At 43.0% G+C, this 19,433-nt stretch overlaps 1 protein-coding gene across 1 annotated transcript in view; it reads left to right on the top strand.

The window, feature by feature from the left end:
- The window catches only part of DPH1 (diphthamide biosynthesis 1), a 426,157-nt gene that overhangs the window by 380,746 nt on the left and 25,978 nt on the right, over positions 1 to 19,433 (top strand). The window contains exons 9-10 of the mRNA XM_068270081.1: positions 3,477 to 3,577; positions 18,778 to 18,856. Of these exons, the coding sequence (XP_068126182.1) occupies positions 3,477 to 3,577; positions 18,778 to 18,856 (180 nt within the window). The remainder of the gene's footprint in view (positions 1 to 3,476; positions 3,578 to 18,777; positions 18,857 to 19,433) is intronic.

Genomic DNA, 19,433 nt, shown 5'->3' on the forward strand with positions numbered 1-19,433 from the left:
AGATCTGCAAGCTGTTGAGAATTTAAGAAGCTCAACATGGCTCCTTTCACATCCACACGAAAGAAAACACAACTATGCAAATAGCTACATTGGTTAAGGAAAAGCCTTAAAGAAAACAACCGTTTATTTATTTATTTATTTTTTAAAGCAGATCTACTTACCTGGGGCTTCCTCCAGCACCTGGCAGTTTGTGTCCTTCGCCGCATTTCCGCTTCCAGCCAGTGGCCCGGGGTCCCATTAGCTGAAGCAACCGACCTGGCGAAGTCGTCTGCATGAGCGCTCAGCTGTGCCACTTGCGGCCGCACTACCGTATCTGGGAGCCTTCTACGCATGTGCGAAGGCAGCCGACCTTACCAAGTCGGCTGCTGCAACGGAGGGGACCCCGGGCCACCGGCTTGGAGAGGAGCTGTGGCGAGGGACACATAAGCTGCCAGGCGCTGGAGGAAGCCCCAGGTAAGTAGATCTGTTTTTTTTAAAAACCCCAGATGATTCCTTTAAGGTCCACACCCACGGGAACATTTTTAGTCTTATTTTTTTGTGACGAACGTTCATTTTCACAATATCACATAACATCATTTAATTAAAATTCATTAAACGATGTTTAACAACCGTCAGCAGCCCGCAACAATTGTTCATTTTGAAGAACTGTCATGATGGATCACATCGTGGACAATTGTTAACATTTCTACTAAAATGATTGTACGAAAATTTAAATGATCATTCTCGTCCCGAATACCCCCTTCCATGGGTACTTAAAGTGAACCAGAGATGACGCACCCTCATGTATTTACCATATACAGTGGCTTGCAAAAGTATTCGGCCCCCTTGAAGTTTTCCACATTTTGTCACATTACTGCCACAAACATGAATCAATTTTATTGGAATTCCACGTGAAAGACCAATACAAAGTGGTGTACACGTGAGAAGTGGAACGAAAATCCTACATGATTCCAAACATTTTTTACAATTCAATAACTGCAAAGTGAGATGTGCGTAATTATTCAGCCCCCTTTGGTATGAGTGCAGTCAGTTGCCCATAGACATTGCCTGATGAGTGCTAATGACTAAATAGAGTGCACCTGTGCGTAATCTAATGTCAGTACAAATACAGCTGCTCTGTGATGGCCTCAGAGGTTGTCTAAGAGAATATTGGGAGCAACAACACCAAGAAGTCCAAAGAACACACCAGACAGGTCAGGGATAAAGTTATTGAGAAATTTAAAGCAGGCTTAGGCTACAAAAAGATTTCCAAAGCCTTGAACATCCCATGGAGCACTGTTCAAGCGATCATTCAGAAATGGAAGGAGTATGGCACAACTGTAAACCTACCAAGACAAGGCCGTCCACCTAAACTCACAGGCCGAACAAGAAGAGCACTCATCAGAAATGCAGTCAAGAGGCCCATGGTGACTCTGGATGAGCTGCAGAGATCTACAGCTCAGGTGGCGGAATCTGTCCATAGGACAACTATTAGTCGTGCACTGCACAAAGTTGGCCTTTATGGAAGAGTGGCAAGAAGAAAGCAATTGTGAACAGAAAAGCTTAGGAAATCCCGTTTGCAGTTTGCCACAAGCCATGAGGGGGAAGCAGCAAACATGTGGAAGAAGGTGCTCTGGTCAGGTGAGACCAAAATGGAACTTTTTGGCCAAAATGCAAAACGCTATGTGTGGCGGTAAACTAACACTGCACATCACTCAGAACACACCATCCCCACTGTCAAATATGGTGGTGCCAGCATCATGCTCTAGGGGTGCTTCTCTTCAGCAGGGACAGCGAAGCTGGTCAGAGTTGATGGGAAGATGTATGGAGTCAAATACAGGGCAATCTTGGAAGAAAACCTCTTGGAGTCTGCAAAAGACTTGAGACTGGGGCGGAGGTCCACCTTCCAGCAGGACAACGACCCTAAACATAAAGCCAGGGCAACAATGGAATGGTTTAAAACAAAACATATCCATGTGTTAGAATGGCCCAGTCAAAGTCCAGATCTAAATCCAATCGAGAATCTGTGGCAAGATCTGAAAACTGCTGTTCACAAACGCTGTCCATCTAATCTGACTGAGCTGGAGCTGTTTTGCAAAGAATAATGGCCAAGGATTTCAGTCTCTAGATGTGCAAAGCTGGTAGAGACATACCCTAAAAGACTGGCAGCCGTAATTACAGCAAAAGGTGGTTCTACAAAGTATTGACTCAGGGGGCTGAATAATTACGCACACCCCACTTTGCAGTTATTTATTTGTATAAAATGTTTGAAATCATGTATGATTTTCTTTTCACTTCTCACGTGTACACCACTTTGTGTTGGTCTTTCATGTGGAATTCCACTAAAATTGATTCATGTTTGTGGCAGTAATGTGACAAAATGTGGAAAACTTCAAGGGGGCCGAATACTTTTGCAAGCTACTGTATATCAGTGGGAACATTAGAGAAAACACCTACCCTGCTCTCTGTTTCATTCTTCACTGCTCAGCCTGCTTCTGATCAGCTCTGATAAAATCCCCAACTTAGCATTCAGTCTGGCTTTGCTCAGGAATCATTATAGCTGAGACATTATATTAGAGCCAGAAGGGGGCAGGCTTGGATTTGAAAAGACATCAGAGAAGACAGACTCAGCTATAAAGATTCCTGAGCAAAGCCAGACTGAATGCTCAGTCGGGGATTTTATCAGGGCTGATAAGAAGCAAGCTGAACAGTGAAGAATGAAACAGAGAACAGGGTAGGTGTTTTCTCTAATGTTCCCACTGATGTATATGGTAAAATACATGAGGGTGCTTCGTCTCTAGTTCACTTTAAGGCCTGCACCCACCTTGCGATTTTTCACATGATTTTCCCAAAGAGCAGCGATTTTTTTGAGCAACAAGCAGTCGTTTCTGCCATCTCGTGATGTGGGAAAAGGGCGTGCGATCACTCAAACGTCGTTTAGCGCCTTACATCGATGATGACCTTCACGGCGTAAAGGTTCTTTAAAATACCTGCCGACTCCCACGGAAAGTAACTCGACCGCTTGAAGTCTTGTTCGCGCCCATCATGTGCCGTCCCACATACCCGCCGGCAGGAAGATGAATCGGGGAGCGTTCATCGTCATAGCACGCCGCTGTAATCCATCTTCCTTCGTCACGAGGTGAATATTCAGCTATAGCTTTACTATTACTAACAGATAATGTTTGCTGAGAGAATGGAAAATATGCACACAGAGTTCAGAGATCTTCCATATCCGGCCAGCATCTGAAGTTTGGAAGCGTGGAGTGTTTGCGGAAGATGCTGACACACACACACACAGGCGTATTACAATCACATATATAACGTGTTCTGTTAAAATTGTCTTCCTAATGAAACAATTTGCGTCTATATTAGCTTGTTAATTTGTAGCTTCTGACTTTACTAATTAGCAGGCTTACTCACTGAGGGATGCGGTTTGGACGGCTGCCTCCAAAAGCTCTCTGCTTATTGTTTAATGCACTGCCCCTCTCTCCTTCCAGCACCTGGAGTCACGTCTGCAGGCTCTCGGCTGTCGTTACGTGCGGCTTCTGCTGTCGGAAATCTTCCCTAATAAACTCAAGCTGTTCCCTGAGGTGGAAGCGTGAGTACAGAGCTGTAAACACATACACACGCTGCACACAGCCCTCAGTATGGGGTGAAATTAGAAGGGGACTTGCTGCAACTTGGCACCTCCATCCTACCACTTCCCAACTGAACCTTGCACTTATTTACATTTGCAGTTTGTCTTCAGATCCCTGGCGGAATCTCATTTCTCGGGGCCATTGCTGGCATCGCCATGCACAGTATGCATCTTTATTGGCATCGTAACTTGCAGAAGAAGGCCACAAAGTCCTGACACAATGATGGCTCATTTAGATGGGCTGATAAACGTATCACAGTTGCAGATTATAGTTTAGCATTTTACAGGCATCAGCACATATATGGCTGCCACCATTTCTAATGATTGGAGATGTCATTACTGCCACTTACTTATAACGTCCTTAACTTGTAATATTCACACTGTCTGTCCTTGTATTGTTTTTGTTTGTGTTTGTTAAGCAACTGCCAAGACAAATTCCTTGTAGGTGCAAACTTACTTGGCGAAAATAAATTGATTCTGATTCTGATGTCATCCATATGCAGCAGTGACTCAATAAGCATTCCCTGGCATACCAAACTCCAGTGGTCCATATAGGAGCGGATGCAAGAAAATGAAAGACTGGGTTTAGAACCTGCCATAGCAGGCAATCTGCAATCAGTCTGATTGTATATATTCCTGTATATTTTCTTTTTATAGGAAAATAAGAGAAGAATTCTTATGGGTTGATTGAGGCAACTTCCCAAAGAACCTATTCTGTTCAGACACCTCTAGTGCAGTTATCATAAATGTTATTTTATAAAGAATTGCTTCCTGTCAGGTGGCAAAGATAAAATAAAATGGTACTTATCCGTTAGCCGGGCGCATCCGGCAGGTGGCGCTGTTGTTGCTAATTTCAATCACAAAACTGTGAATGTAAACGCCGGATGCGCCCGGCTAAACTGTATGTAAACGCCGTAGGTGGTAACAATATGTATATTAAAGAAGAGAGTTAATTAAATGATAAATAAGCCGGCGGCAATGTGACAGATCAAGCCGCCGGGTTGCTTCGTGTCTCGCTCTCCTCCCCCCTTGCCCTCTCTCGTATAGAGCCCTGGGGGGGGGGGGGGGGGGCATGCGTGTCCCCCCAGAGTCGTTCATCGCGGCAGGGAATCCTGCTTGTTTTATTGCGACGAGCGACTCTGGGGGGGACACGAGTCCCCTCCCCAGGGCTCTATACGAGAGAGGGCAAGGGGGGAGGAGAGCGAGACACGAAGCAACCCGGCGGCTTGATCTGTCACATTGCCGCCGGCTTATTTATCATTTAATTAACTCTCTTCTTTAATATACATATTGTTACCACCTACGGCGTTTACATTCAGTTAGCCGGGTGCATTACATACAGTTTAGCCGGGCGCATCCGGCGTTTACATTCACAGTTTTGTGATTGAAATTAGCAACAACAGCGCCACCTGCCAGATGCGCCCGGCTAACGGATAAGTACCAATAAAATAAATAAGCCCACGTCTGGGTCATATTAGAACAGAGTTAGGGTGCTGAAAATGTTTGATTATAAGCTGTTGTGTGTACGCAGTCTCTTGCAGGCTCACACACAGTAAGGGCTTGTTCACACTGAGAGTGATTTTGTTTTTAGCGCTGGCAGTTTAAAAAAAACAAACCTAAAAGCGCTAGTGCAGTGTTGCTCTGTGTGAGTGTTCTCACATGAGCGATGAGCTTTCTTTCCAATCGCAAATGCACCATTTTCTGAGCGTTTGCTCTTCAATACAGAGTATAGGGGAATCACAAAGCGCTTGAACTTTTATGAATAAATATATTGTATTTATCCATTTCCAGGTCAAAGAGTTCACTTTCTGACTAATGTCAGGAAGTGAAAAATCAATTGCTGAGCAAAAGCGCGTAGAAAATCGTTTTTCTTAGCGAAAAGCGCAGTGAAAAGCACTCAACAAATCACCAGCGCTATCGCTCACCAAATCGCCAGCGCTATTGTAATGTGAACAAGGCCTAAAGGGCCATTCACATTTTTCATAGTGGTTTATGTATGTTATTTCCCACATGCAGGAATTTGCTATTTTCATATTCTTCTTTTTTAAATAACTTTTGTGTGCATTTTTGAGTTTTTGGATTTTTTTTTTATTTCATTTTTTTTTTTTTGCATTTCTGGTTTCGTGATTTTTTTTCCGTGAAATACCCGTAAGAAGTTAATATACATGAAAATTGACCAAATGGACTTAAACATTGCACATGATTTTTTTTCTGTAAACACACGTTTATGCATTGCTATTGACATGCATTTAAATCATGAAACTAATTTTTTAATTAGCTCAGAGTAATATATATATATATATATATATATATATATACAATATATATATATATATATATATATATCATACAGAGGGGCTGCAGCACACAACAGGAAAAACAGTGACAGGGGCTCTTGGTTACGCTTTAGTGCGCTTAAGCTCACCAACTGTGCCAAAGTGTCCCCGATCTGGTGAGTCCTACTCTAACCATACAATGCTAGTTTTTATCAGCAGTCTAGTGGGAGCTACGGTTATCCAAAAACCCAAAAGTCAACTAAATGGGAGAAAAGGAAATTAAAAACACCTCACCATATATATATATATATATATATATATATATATATATATATATATATATATATATTTACCCACTTAAGCCTCAGGTACAGTATATCTACGTCCTCTGTGACTTCATCTAAGCCACAAGAGCATAGATATACCTCTTATTTATTTATTTTAGTATTTATATAGCGCTGACATATTACACAGTGCTGTACAGAGTATATTGTCACTAACTGTCCCTCAGAGGGGCTCACAATCTAGTCCCTACCATACTCATATGTCTATGTATGTATCATGTAGTTTATGTATCGTAGTCCAGGGCCATTTTAGAGGGAAGCCAATTAACGTATCTGTATGTTTTTGGGATGTGGGAGGAAACCGGGATGTTCGCGGGATGCTCGGGGAAAACCCACACACACCTGAGAAATAGCATTACCTATTTGGTTAAAGAGACACCTCAACTAAGAGGAGCCTGAAGTGAGAGGAATATGGAGGCTGCCATCTGCATTCTCTAACAAATAATGGCAGTTGAATGGCAATATGAAGTTCAGTCACACATACCATGAAGACTTCATAAACAAAAGACCTTCATTTTGCTAATAACACTGGTAAAGCTTTCATTGTCACTGCTCCTTTCTATTAAGATTTGAAAATTCGAAAGATGGTACATTTTAGACTTAAAGAGACACTGAAGCGAAAAAAAAATGATGATATTATGATTTGTATGTGTAGTACAGCTAAGAAATAAAACATTAAGATCAGATACATCAGTCTAATTGTTTCCAGTACAGGAAGAGTTGAGAAACTCCAGTTGTTATCTCTATGCAAACAAGCCATTAAGCTCTCCGACTAACTTAGTCGTGGAGAGGGCTGTTATCTGACTTTTATTATCTCAACTGTAAGTGAACTGTTTACTTTTTCTCTGCCAGAGGAGAGGTCATTACTTCACAGACTGCTCTGCAAGACTGATTTTGAATCCTGACTGTTGTGTAATCTGCACATATTATAGAATGATGCAGTTAGAAAAAACACTATATACCTGAAAATAAAAGTATGAGAATATTTTCTTTGCTGCTAATCTTCTAGTAATTATTCATAGTACACAACCAATTCACTATATCATATTTTTTTTTCGCTTCAGTGTCTCTTTAAAGAAGAACTGTAGTGAAAATAACGTAATAAATATTTTTATTTTTTTTTACAATATTAATTTAAAAAATGATTAAGTCAGTCTTTTCCTGTTGTAAAATATTTCCTCTTCCTGATTTAGATTCTGAAATGTATTACAGGTGGCAACATTTTTAGCCCTGTCAGGTGATTTCAGCAGAACGTTTGTTTACTGAGGGTTCCAAAGCCAGTGAAAATAATGCCTGACCTCCCAGAATGCTCTGGGGGAGAATTCCACATAGCTAGGCTAAATATCATTGCTAGGGCAGGGCTACATTCAATAGACAGCGATATAGGAAGTGTTTCTGATGCTGAAACCAGGAGAATGACTGCAAAAGTTGGTATGCTGAATAACTTACTGCATTCTATTATAAGTCACTACAGTGCCTCTTTAAAGAGAATCTGAAGTGGTTTAAAGAAAAAAGCAGATACCTAAGGAGAGGGAAGGCTCTGGGTCTTATACAGCCTTTCCGTTCCTCCTACAGGGCACGCATTCCCGCGCTGGATCCCCTGTTAGCAGTCTCCGACCGATGCTGGAGGCTTCGGCGATCTTGGGGTGCCCGAGAATGGGTGGTCGCGCAGGTGCAGTATGGTGCGGCCGTCTTCGGGGAGCACTCTTAGGAGCCATTCCTATCCTTAGGCATCTATTTTTTTTGTGTTTTTTTTTTTTTTTAAACCGCTTCAGATTCTCTTTAAAGTTATACAAGATATACAACACATTTAGTTCATAAATACATTTATTTAAGCAGATCCATAAATCAAGACTGATGAAGGACAGGAGGTATTGGGTTCCAAAATACCCTTCTGTAACCTCACAAATGGATGTTTGTTAGTTACCGAGCGCTCCAGGCTGGAGGTAAAATACTGAACATCTCACTTGTTTTACCGCATGCGTTATTTTTGTGAATTGACATTTATGAGGTATTTACCTCACTAGTTGGTAGTTTTAGTTATTGATGCATTAACAGCCCTTGTGAATTGACAAAATGTTTGGTAAAATCAGCTGTTTTCAGCTTTACCACATGTGGTAATGCTTTGCAAATTGTGTAAATCGAGCCCATAGTGTGGACCAGATCAAAAAGGTGTTCCTCATAGCATAAAAGGTATCTTGTAACTAGAGAGCATTGGAGGCAAACCAATATCAGAATTTAATGCAATTAAGAACACATATGCGTGTGGCAGACTAGCACTACACCATTTTGCGCAGTAAAACTACAGTAATAACCTCATACTAGCTGAGGTACATTAAAATGACATGTATGCTTATATCACACAGTGAATCATACACAGATCTGTTAACCTCCTAAAAAGTATTTTGGTAGAGCAGATTCAATAATTTTTACTACAAAGCTCTCCTCTCGGAATGACTTTTGAAGGTCACTGCTTTCATCCTGCCTTTCTGTCTGCCATCCAGTAACCTCTCACACCTCACACCATTGCTCAGCTTGTGGAATTCACTTCCCCTTGTTTCTTGCTGCTTAGTCCTTCAAAATATTTTCTGCTTCACAGATCACTGGCTTTTAAGGGAATGTGCGTGGAAGTAAAACACCTGTGTGAGTAGGCTTTAATAACCGCAGCCGTATCCAGAATCATGTACTGCACTCCAGTTCTGGGGCTTTGAAGATGAACAGATTCAGTCACTGCCCTAGAACTAGAATGCCACAGCTGCTTTCGTGCATCTTGTAGTCATATGTTGCTTACTTGTGTTCTTTTGGGTATGCAGGCATTTTATACAACGGGTCTCATTAGATAGAAGAGGCACATAAAAGCTGGCAAATGAAGCAGGGTGTTTCTATGAATAAACACAGGTCAGGATATTACAGGCAGCGTGTAAAGCACCCTACGATATAACTTAATTTTCGTTATACTCAGTTTTCAGACTGGACTAACCAAATCTGAAAACCATCTATATACATATTGGTAAGGCCACCTTACAGTCAAGGGGGGGGGGGTGTTATTTAATGGATTTGCCCATACCCAGGGATAACCACCCATCCTGTCAGGGCCTTGTTGATCTCAGCACTGCTGGCAGGCATGGGCTTTCCCAGGGAATCCAATCTAAGTAGCTATGGTCTTCACCAGGTCAATATTTGGCCTGAGGATTATGTGCCTCCTCCCCTTGTGAGCAGCTGGGTACTTTGCTGCCTAGTAGCCACCAGGATCATGACCCCTGGAATTGTTCCACTAGTGACAGAAATAACAGGAGGGTGAACCCCACAGTGTGGAAAAGGTAGAATGGGTACTTAGACTGACTACTGGATGAATGGGCAGGGAACGAGGTGACAGACAATGTACCGGAAGGGACCAGGGTGACAGACTGTGGGCTGGACTGAGGTGGAGGGGTAATAGGACAGACTGTAGACTGGATTGGCATGGCAGACTGGTATTGCAGACTAACAAGTAGCACGTTGGGCTGGTGTAGCAGACTGTCTGACACGCTGCGTTGTTAGTGCCTGTATAAAATACCAATTCTGGAGAATACTAAACTCACTTTAAAATCAGTCCTCCTCGGTCAGAAGGGCTCTCAGCCACTGTTATACCAATAATATATATTTTTATAGTATCAATGAAATAAGGAGTCTTGGACAAGAATCTTTTTTATTAGAAAAATTTATTTTTGTAGTTATATACAAACATGACATAGAGCAGGGTTATAACAAGTATTCAAATAACCAAGCTAATGCAGCCAGACTGGAGTCGGAGCACCTTATATGCATGCTTGTTTAGGGTCTATGGCTATTAGAGACATAGGATCTGTGGGGCAGCCAAGCAACATGCATTATTTAAAATAAAATAAATATGACAGCCTTCATATCACTTAACTCAGGTTCCCTCGATGCAGCATTAGGTTATAAGCTGCAGTAGATGGCAAAGAACAGTGAATGTTGTGTGCAGTGGGCGCACAGTAATACTGGTTGCAGGGGGTGCTAAGCAGCATTGGGGGCTTAGTAGATTTGTGTAATGATCTGCTCTGCTGTCTGCACGGGCAGGCGGCTGTTTGTCCATTCTTTAGGTCTGAATGCTGCATGTCTCTGGCAAAAGAGACCTGTCTTTGCTTTGGAAGTTTCAGAGTTGCTCTGCTGAGGAATTTGCATACACTTGTCATGCAAATTGCCTAGCTGCATCCTTTGAAGGCTTGCAGTATAAATACCATGTTCTCCCAGAATCCCTTGCTGGTCATGAAGGTTTGATCCTGCTTAACTCTCCTTGAGTATCAGCCTTACTTGTTTGCTAAAGAATATCTTAGAGTAATTCCTTGGGATTGCACTAGGCATCCCTTCTAGTGCAATCAGGTTGTATTATCTGTTTTGCCCTGTACTGTCTCCCTGTCGTGATTGTCTTGTCGCCAGCTGCGGTTGACAGGAAATCGTTCTGTCTGTCTGGGAGTATAGGCCAGAGCTGCGGTTGCTACTGCCTACTCCATCTGTCTGGATCGCATACGCTCTAGCGGTAGCAGCGATTTTCTGCCCGGTCCTGGTTTTGGCCTTGTCGTATCGGACTCTGAGGTTGGCAGTTCCCCGACGTGTCCTGAGGTTTCTCTTGTGCTAGTGTACCCCGGTGTGCTCTGTGACCCAGAAAGCCCAAGTGTGCCTCGATTACCAACATGCTCTGATGCTTCCTCGGTGGAGACATGTTCTGATATTGCCTGCCTGCCTGCATGCCTAGAAGTGGTCCCTGAAAGCCCTGATCTTGATGGTTGTCCTGGTAATCCTGAATCCGTTCTATAGGGGTTCTTGATAGTTCTCCATGTGAGCCTGGTGAGCGTTCTGGCCTCTTGGGATCTCTGCGGAGCTTCAAAGTGTTCTGGGAGATTCCGGGAGAAATTTTGCTTGGTACCCTGGATGGGATCAACAGTGGCTTTTGTGTTGAAAAGGACACTTCGAATAGGTATTGTGGGAGATTTGGTATTTTTGGACGCTCCCTGGAAGGTGGTGGGTATTGCCTGGAGGGTGTCAATGGCTTCTTCTCTGGCATTCACAGTTCTGATAGGTGTTATGCTGAGATTAGAAGTACTGATGGGCATGTTTCGGTGGCTTCTGCTTCCGACGAGGTCGGTTTCAGGAGGATTGACTCTGGAGTTGGGCATTGTCGGACTGTCCTGCCCTTCATGAGTCTTCAGTCAGATTTTTTTGAAAACGTCAGTTTTGAGAGACGTCTGGAAGCAGTCCCTAGAGGGGGGGGGGGGTACTGTAATGATCTGCTCAGCTGTCTGCACGGGCAGACGGCTGTTTGTCCATTCTTTAGGTCTCAAATGCTGCAGGTCTCTGGAAAAGAGACCTGTCTTTGCTTTGCAAGTTTCAGAGTTGCTCTGCTGAGGAATTTGCATACACTTGTCATGCAAATTGCCTAGCTGCATCCTTTGAAGGCTTGCAGTATAAATACCATGTTCTCCCAGAATCCCTTGCTGGTCATGAAGGTTTTTTCCTGCTTAACTCTCCTTGAGTATCAGCCTTACTTGTTTGCTAAAGATTATCTTAGAGTAATTCCTTGGGATTGCACTAGGCATCCCTTCTAGTGCAGTCAGGTTGTATTATCTGTTTTGCCCTGTACTGTCTCTCTGTCGCGATTGTCTTGTCGCCAGCGGCGGTTGACAGGAAATTGTTCTGTCTGTCTGGGAGTATAGGCCAGAGCTGCGGTTGCTACTGCCTACTCCATCTGTCTGGATCGCATTCGCTCTAATGGTAGCATCGGTGGTTCCTTCTGTACTCTGTCTGGGAGTGTAGGCCAGAGCTGCGGTTGCTGCTGGCTGCTCCTTCTCTCTGTCTTGTCTTGTACGAACGCTTGCTGTAGGCTTGGTGAGGTAACCGTTTAGTAAGCGTTCGCATTCTCTATTTCGTGTTTGTGTTACTTTGGTTAGTTAGGGTGGCACGCTTATCACTGGGCGCCTAACGTGCGGTGATCGTGCTTAAATGCGTTCGCTGTTGCGAATGAGTGCGGTGTTCACGTTTAGTCAGCGTTTGTTATTTTCCTTGTGGTTCTTATTGTTGTTGCTTGCTGTGCCTTTTGCTACTCTCGTGCTCTGTCCTGCTTGGTCTTTTGTCACTATTGGCAATCGCCACTCTGGCGATTGCGTTTCCACTTCATTTCCGTTGTTGTGTGTTCACCGTCGCTGGGTGGCGACTAGATTGGTGGACACACATGCATCCTGTCTCTGTGTTCTCTCTCTCTTTAACCATTTGCCGACCGCACACTCATACCGTGTGGTGGCAAAGTGGTAGCTGCAGGACCTGCGTCGCCAGGTGCCTCCCTAATTAATCAGGAAAGGGCGCTCGCACGAGCGGCCGTTTCCTATTAGATCACGGAGCGGGTCTCCGTGAATAGCCTGCTGATCGCGGCTCGCAGACTAAATGTAAATGCAGGAGATATTTGTCTCCTTTGTTTACATTGAACGGCGCCGTAAGGCAGATCGGCGATCCCCGGCCAATCAGCGGCCGGGGATCGCCGCCATGTGACAGAGGACATCCTGTCACAGGCTGCACAGGACGGATAGCGTCTTAATTTTCTGTCGGGCAGACAGCCAGTCAGTCACCCCCTGCTGTGATTGGTCAGCAGCAGGGAGAAGGCTACAGCACAATTGCAAGAAGAGGCCCTGCCCCCGCATCCACTAGCACTTCTCACTTATAGCCAATCGACTTTACCCACCAAGGAGCGGCTATACAGTACAATAGACGATCGAAATAGCCGATCTTTATGGCCAAGTGTTGGCGCCCGACACAAGCACCTCTTTGCTTGTAGCTGCAGCATTGCATTGCAGCATTGCATTGCAGTCTACAGCAGGTTCCTGCAATAGCAGATGGGCGGTGCACCCAGATGACTGATCCAGCTCCAGGCGTAAGACTGGAGGGCCTATGCCATAAAACAGCCCTGCTCACTATGGTCTCATATAATACAGATGAGGGTTGCAAATGTTTGCAGCTATAACAGCACACAGTTTTTAAAATAACCCAGTCCAGGCTGATCCACAGAGGTTCCACACAGATCTCCAAGCTCAGCAAATCAGGGACAGAGAGTAATACTAGAAATATGGCATAACACCTGCTGTGTTGTAACAGTCTTGTGTGATAAATGTACTGAACACAGGCCAACTGCAAATTGGAATACATAACAGATTTTTTTTTACAACCTCTTACTTTGATAGGCTGATGGCCCACCTTTATGACTTGTGATATATTATTCAATATTCTTCATTACTTGCATTGTATAACATTACTATGACATACACACACTTTATTTTCCCCGCAGATCTCAACTCAGAACTTCCTTTCTGCTCTAAAAGATATGCAACAGCATAATAATCTTTAAAGAAAAACATTTCTTTGTTACAGCTGATACAAATCCTGCAATAAATCTGCAGTGCTTCTACTTCCTGCTTTCATGCAAGCAGACATACTGTTAACATCCTGTGTTTACCAATTAGCTCTCTGCCGTGGCAGTCAGCTAACTCAGCTGAGATCGAATTACAACTTGTAATTAGTCACTGACGAGTGGGAATTGCACAGGCTAAACTCTCTAGATACATACAGGGTGCCTTTCTCTCTGTTTTCCTTCTGTCCTGTGCAAGAGTTCAGGTCCACTTTAACGTTTAGCTAGAGAAATGTAAGAAAAAAAAGCAAGGATGAATTGACAGTGTCTGTTAGGCTTTTTTATATAATGGACTTGCTGCTCTGTCTTTTAAAAGCTTTTAGATGCAAACCGTTTACAGATGTGAATAGATCTGGCAAGTGTTCTGAGATTCCAAGTACAAAAACAAAGAAAAGGCATAACGACAAGAAAAAACAACAACAAATCCCTTGAACTGTTTATATTTAACTAGAATATTAATGTTAAGAGCATTAATGAGTTGTCCATTATATCTCACCTGATGAAAAGAAGAGGTTAGCTCCAAAAGCTTGTTAGGAGCAAATGCAGCCAGTCCATTAAAAAGTATCACAAACCACAAATGTGTTAGAACATCATCCTTCACTGGTCTGAGCGGTGTGCTCTGCTAAGACATAAACAGAATATTTTATTACCCCGTTTCCTAAGTCAGCCCAACTCTTTTTGTTATCTAGCTTCAGATCTCACTTTGTTTAACCGTTTCAGCTGAAAAGTCCACTCCTCTCTCCTTTGCCTTAATGCAATCCTGAAGTGAAAATAAACTGAAGATACTATACATTACTTCATAGTAGAAAATAATCTTATTTCTCAGCATCAACATGGGTTTACTAAAGACAGGTCCTGTTTGACTAACATGCTCAGCTTTTATGAGGTAGTGAATGCTAATACGGATATTGGGAATGCTGTAGATGTGATATACTTGGACTTTGCAAAGGCCTTCGACACTGTTCCCCACAAAAGTCTGGTGCAAAAGTTGAGGATGCAAGGACTGGGGAAGAGTCTGTGTGCATGGATAGGAAACTGGCTAATGGACAGAAAACAAAGAGTTGTGGTCAATGGATCGTACTCAAAATGGGAGACTGTTAGCAGTGGGGTCCCACAGGGGTCTGTACTGGGTCCAGTGCTTTTCAATTTATTTATTAATGACCTAGTAGATGCAGTAGTGAGCAATGTTGCTATTTTTGCAGATGATACAAAATTGTGCAGAATCATCAACTCTCAGGAAGATAGTGTCATATTGCAACAGGATCTGGATAGGATGGCTATATGGGCACATACATGGCAGATGAAGTTCAATGTTGAAAAATGTAAAGTCATGCATTTTGGTCGTACCAATGGTCTAGCACCATACAAAATAAATGGGATACAGTTGGGGACATCAAACTTGGAGAAGGACTTAGGAGTACTCATCGACAACAAGTTAAATAATCGTACTCAATGCCAAGCCGCTGCAGCTAAAGCTAACAAAATTTTGGGATGCATTAAAAGGGAAATAAAAACTTGAGATGCTAGCATAATATTGCCCCTGTTTAACTCTCTAGTAAGGCCACATCTGGAATATGGAGTTCAGTTCTGGGCACCACATTACATAAAAGATATTGCAGTTTTAGAGCAGGTGCAGAGACGAGCAACAAAATTGATACGTGGGATAGAAGGTCTCGCTTACCAAGAAAGGTTAGATAAACTGGGTTTATTTAGTCTAGAGAAAAGACGCCTTAGAGGAGATCTAATTAACATGTATAAATACATCAGAGGGCAATATAATAGCTTGGCGGATGAGCTTTTTGTCCCTAGGCCTTCTCAAAGGACTAGAGGACATGATCTGCACATGGAGGAAAAACGTTTTAGCCATTTATTTAGGAAAGGGTTCTTTACAGTAAGAGTGATTAAGATGTGGAATGCATTGCCACAGGAAGTCGTTATGGCAAACTCTATACCTGCATTTAAAGGGGCCTTAGATGCTTTCCTTGCGTTGAAAGACATCCATGGCTACAATTACTAGGTAATGCCTAATGATGTTGATCCAGGGATTTTTATCTGATTGCCATCTGGAGTCGGGAAATAATTTTTCCCTTTTGGGGCTAATTGGACCATGCCTTGTAAGGGTTTTTTCGCCTTCCTCTGGATCAACAGGGATATGTGAGGGAGCAGGCTGGAGTTGTACTTTGTACTGGTTGAACTCGATGGACTATGTAACTATGATGAGATGAAATAATCATTGCTATAGTCCTAGTCTTTCCTGGAATCCCATGGTCTTAGTTTTTTTTAAAAAGTTTAATATACAAGTTTACAGTTTTGTTGTCTTAGCTGAATGACACTGTCTTTTCATGTTTTACAGTTCCCATCTTGAACTATAGACCTTTTTCTTTATGCCCTTCATTCAAAAGTGTTTATCTGCCTTGAGTTTTTAAAGCTGTAATTAGTTATCAGTGAGAGATCCTCTATAGTCTAAAGGTGGCCATACATAAGTCAAATCCTGGGCCGGATTTACCATAAGGCACTGTAGGCACGTGCTTACAGGCACCTGATGATGGAATGGAAAGGCAGCTCAATTCCCTCCCCTCGTGCCTCCCTACTTCCTTATGCAGAATCTCAAGTTGATTGGAAATGAGGTTACTCACCCAGCTCTCGGCATTCCACTGATGAGATCTCCCTTCATTCCGGGCACCTCTAGCTACTTAAAGGGAACCAGAGATGAAGCACCCTTGTGTATTTTACCATGTATATATCAGTAAGAACATTAGAGAAAATGCTTACCATGCTCTCTGTTTCATCCTCACTGCTAAAAGTGTCTGTTATCAGCTGTGATAAGAATCCAGGACTGAGCATTCAGTCTGGCTTTGCAGGGAATAATTATAGCTGAGTCATTATAGCAGAGCCACAAGGGGGCAGGCTTGGGCTTGAAAAGACACCAGAGAAGACAGACTCAGCTATAATCATTCCGTAGCAAAGCCAGACTGAATGCTCAGTCGGGGATTCTTATCAGAGGTGATAGCAGTCAGATTAAACAGAGAACAATGAAACAAAGAGCAGATTAGGTGTTTACTGTCATGTTCCCACTGATTTATAAGGTAAAATACAAGAGGGTGCTTCATCTCTGATTCTCTTTAATACTGAGGTTACCTCGGGCTACCTAATACTAAGGGACACCTGTAGCTACCTGTGACGGGTAGGGGAGGTAAGGGAGAAGTGACAGATGGGCCAGCCAGTACACTTGCGGTGCGGTTCGGTGGGGAGTTTGTAGATTCGTGGAGGGTGCAGTCTAGGGTGCCTGGACATCTGAGCCTGTAGACTCCTATGATGTAAATCCGGGCCTGGTCAAATCGGTGCCGCCACAAGCATGCCTGATCAACGATTCAACCAGTTTCGACCTGAAATTGGTTGAATGTATCAATGCTGCAAGATGTTGGGTCGATATGGCTGATTGGGTGTGCAGCGGTAATGGCGTGCGATATGAGGACGAGCAATGAACACGACGGAACCCCCCGCACGGTCTCACCTTTTGTGAATGTGCCCCCACCTGTGCACTTAATACTTTACCTGTCTGCTGTCTCCCACCATCGTCCCCATGCATCGTCTGCATTGCCACGGTGACATCACACACTCGCCATGTGCTTAACGTCGGAAGCCCACTCACAATGCGGAAGATGCATGGGAACCATGCTGGGAGACGGCGGACAGGTGAAGTATTTAAGGCAAAGGCACATTCATATTAGGGAGACGGTGACGGATGCAGCGTCACAAGGCCGATTCCCAAGAGATTTCATGTTAAAATCTTTTTAGGAATCGGTCTGCTCAGCTGGTGTATGGGCAGACGAGAGATCTTTCTCCGATCAGATTCGATCAGAGAGAGATACAGTATGTCTCTTGGTCGATCTGCCCATACATCATCTAATGTATGGGCACCCTAATTTCAAGAAGCTCCATAAGGACATGTAGTAGAATATACTACATTATACAGGATGCCCACTTTTACATGAATTATAATGTTTTCAGCATCAGAAACACTTCTTATATTAATATATTGCAGGATATTTGGCATGTAACCCCACATTGCCAGTGATGTTTAGGACTAGGCTATGATGTCATGAAGCCCCCTCCTCCCAGTGCACTTTAAGTGACCAGGTGTTATTTCTGTGCAACTTTTCTCAAATAGGTCATGGGGGGGGGGGGGACGACTATATGGCTGATATTGTGGTAAAACCCCTCCCACAGTGTGATGTCAAGACAAAGGTCCTGACAGTTTCCTGTCTGTAAACCTCGGTGCATTGTGGGAAAGAATATCGTTTTCCAGCTGCCAAGCAAGCAACATCTCCCTCTGTGCATAGAACTTTCAGAAACAAACATTCCGTATAGATCACCTGGCAGGACTAACAATGTCGCCACCAGTGATACATTTTAGAATGTAAATCAGGGAGAAGAAAGATTTTACAATGGGCAAACACTGTCTGAATAATCTATAAATGAATATTGTAAAAAAAATAATCAATGTTATTAATTGTTATTTTCACTACAGTTCCTTCTTAAATATAGGTTAAGAAAAGTATTACTTTTTAATGTAGTGTTATTTTGTAGCAATTCTGCATTGTTTCCCTGTACACACACATTGTCTTGGAGAATATGTTTGCATATCTTGATGGACAGCCTGCTCTACTTCAGCCCTGCCCATCTCCAATACCTGGAAGACAGAAGCTGTGCCAGCATGCATCTCCGTGCTTGTGCTTGTGCTTGGTTTCCCATCAGTTTCTGTCATTATCAACCCCTTTATTTGTTATCTGAAGTCAGAATTGATAGAGAATGGAATTGATAGCTAAAACAAAGACTGATTTTCTAGCAATTCGAACAAAAATCAAATCAGAGTATAAAATGTTTTTATCACCACGTGTGGTCTTCGGCACAAGGGAAGAGATATATATTTCCACAGCTGCCATCCTCCAGATTGGGTACACTGCCTTCATTGCAGGTGAAGTTGTGTAAACAAGCTTCTGGGTTTGATGTGTCTGTAGAGGGCAAGGAATCCAAATCTTTGACTTGTATTTTGTGTTTTTTTTTTCCTCTTTTTTTTCCTTACAGCTGGGTACAAGTTGCCTGCCCAAGACTATCTATTGACTGGGGAACAGCCTTCCTAAAGCCTCTCCTAAATCCATATGAGGTACGCTATCTTACATAACCAGTGATTGCCCTTTTCTCAACTGATGGCTCCAAACTCTTAAAGTGAACCCGAACTGGAGAGACATATGAAGGATTACATACTAATTTGCTTTTAAACAATGCACATTGCCTGGCTGTCCTGCTGATCCTCTGCCTCTAATGCTGGGTACACACAATCGTTTTTTTCCGCTCAATTTTGCGCTTGATTCTCTTGTTGTTTTTTTTTATCTTATTTTTTTCCAATCACTTATATGAAAAATTGAGCACAGAATCGATCAGAAGGAATATCATACATGTCGGGAATTAGCTATCGAATCCATCTATCGAGCGGAAAAACGTATCGTGTGTACCCAGCATAATACTTTTTTAGACCCTGAACAAGCATGCAGATTAGATGTTTCTGAAGAAATAAGCTGCATGCTTGTTTCAAAGGTGTGATTCAGACAGTACTCTACAGAAAGATCAGTAGGGCTGTCAGGCAACGGGTATCGTTTAAAAGGAAATAAATATGGCAGCCTCCATATGTCTCTCACCTCGAGTTCCTTTGTTGCAGACATTACAAGAGGGTTCTCACTTCA

This window comes from Hyperolius riggenbachi, chromosome 2 (assembly GCF_040937935.1).
Source record: "Hyperolius riggenbachi isolate aHypRig1 chromosome 2, aHypRig1.pri, whole genome shotgun sequence".
NCBI lineage: Eukaryota > Metazoa > Chordata > Amphibia > Anura > Hyperoliidae > Hyperolius > Hyperolius riggenbachi.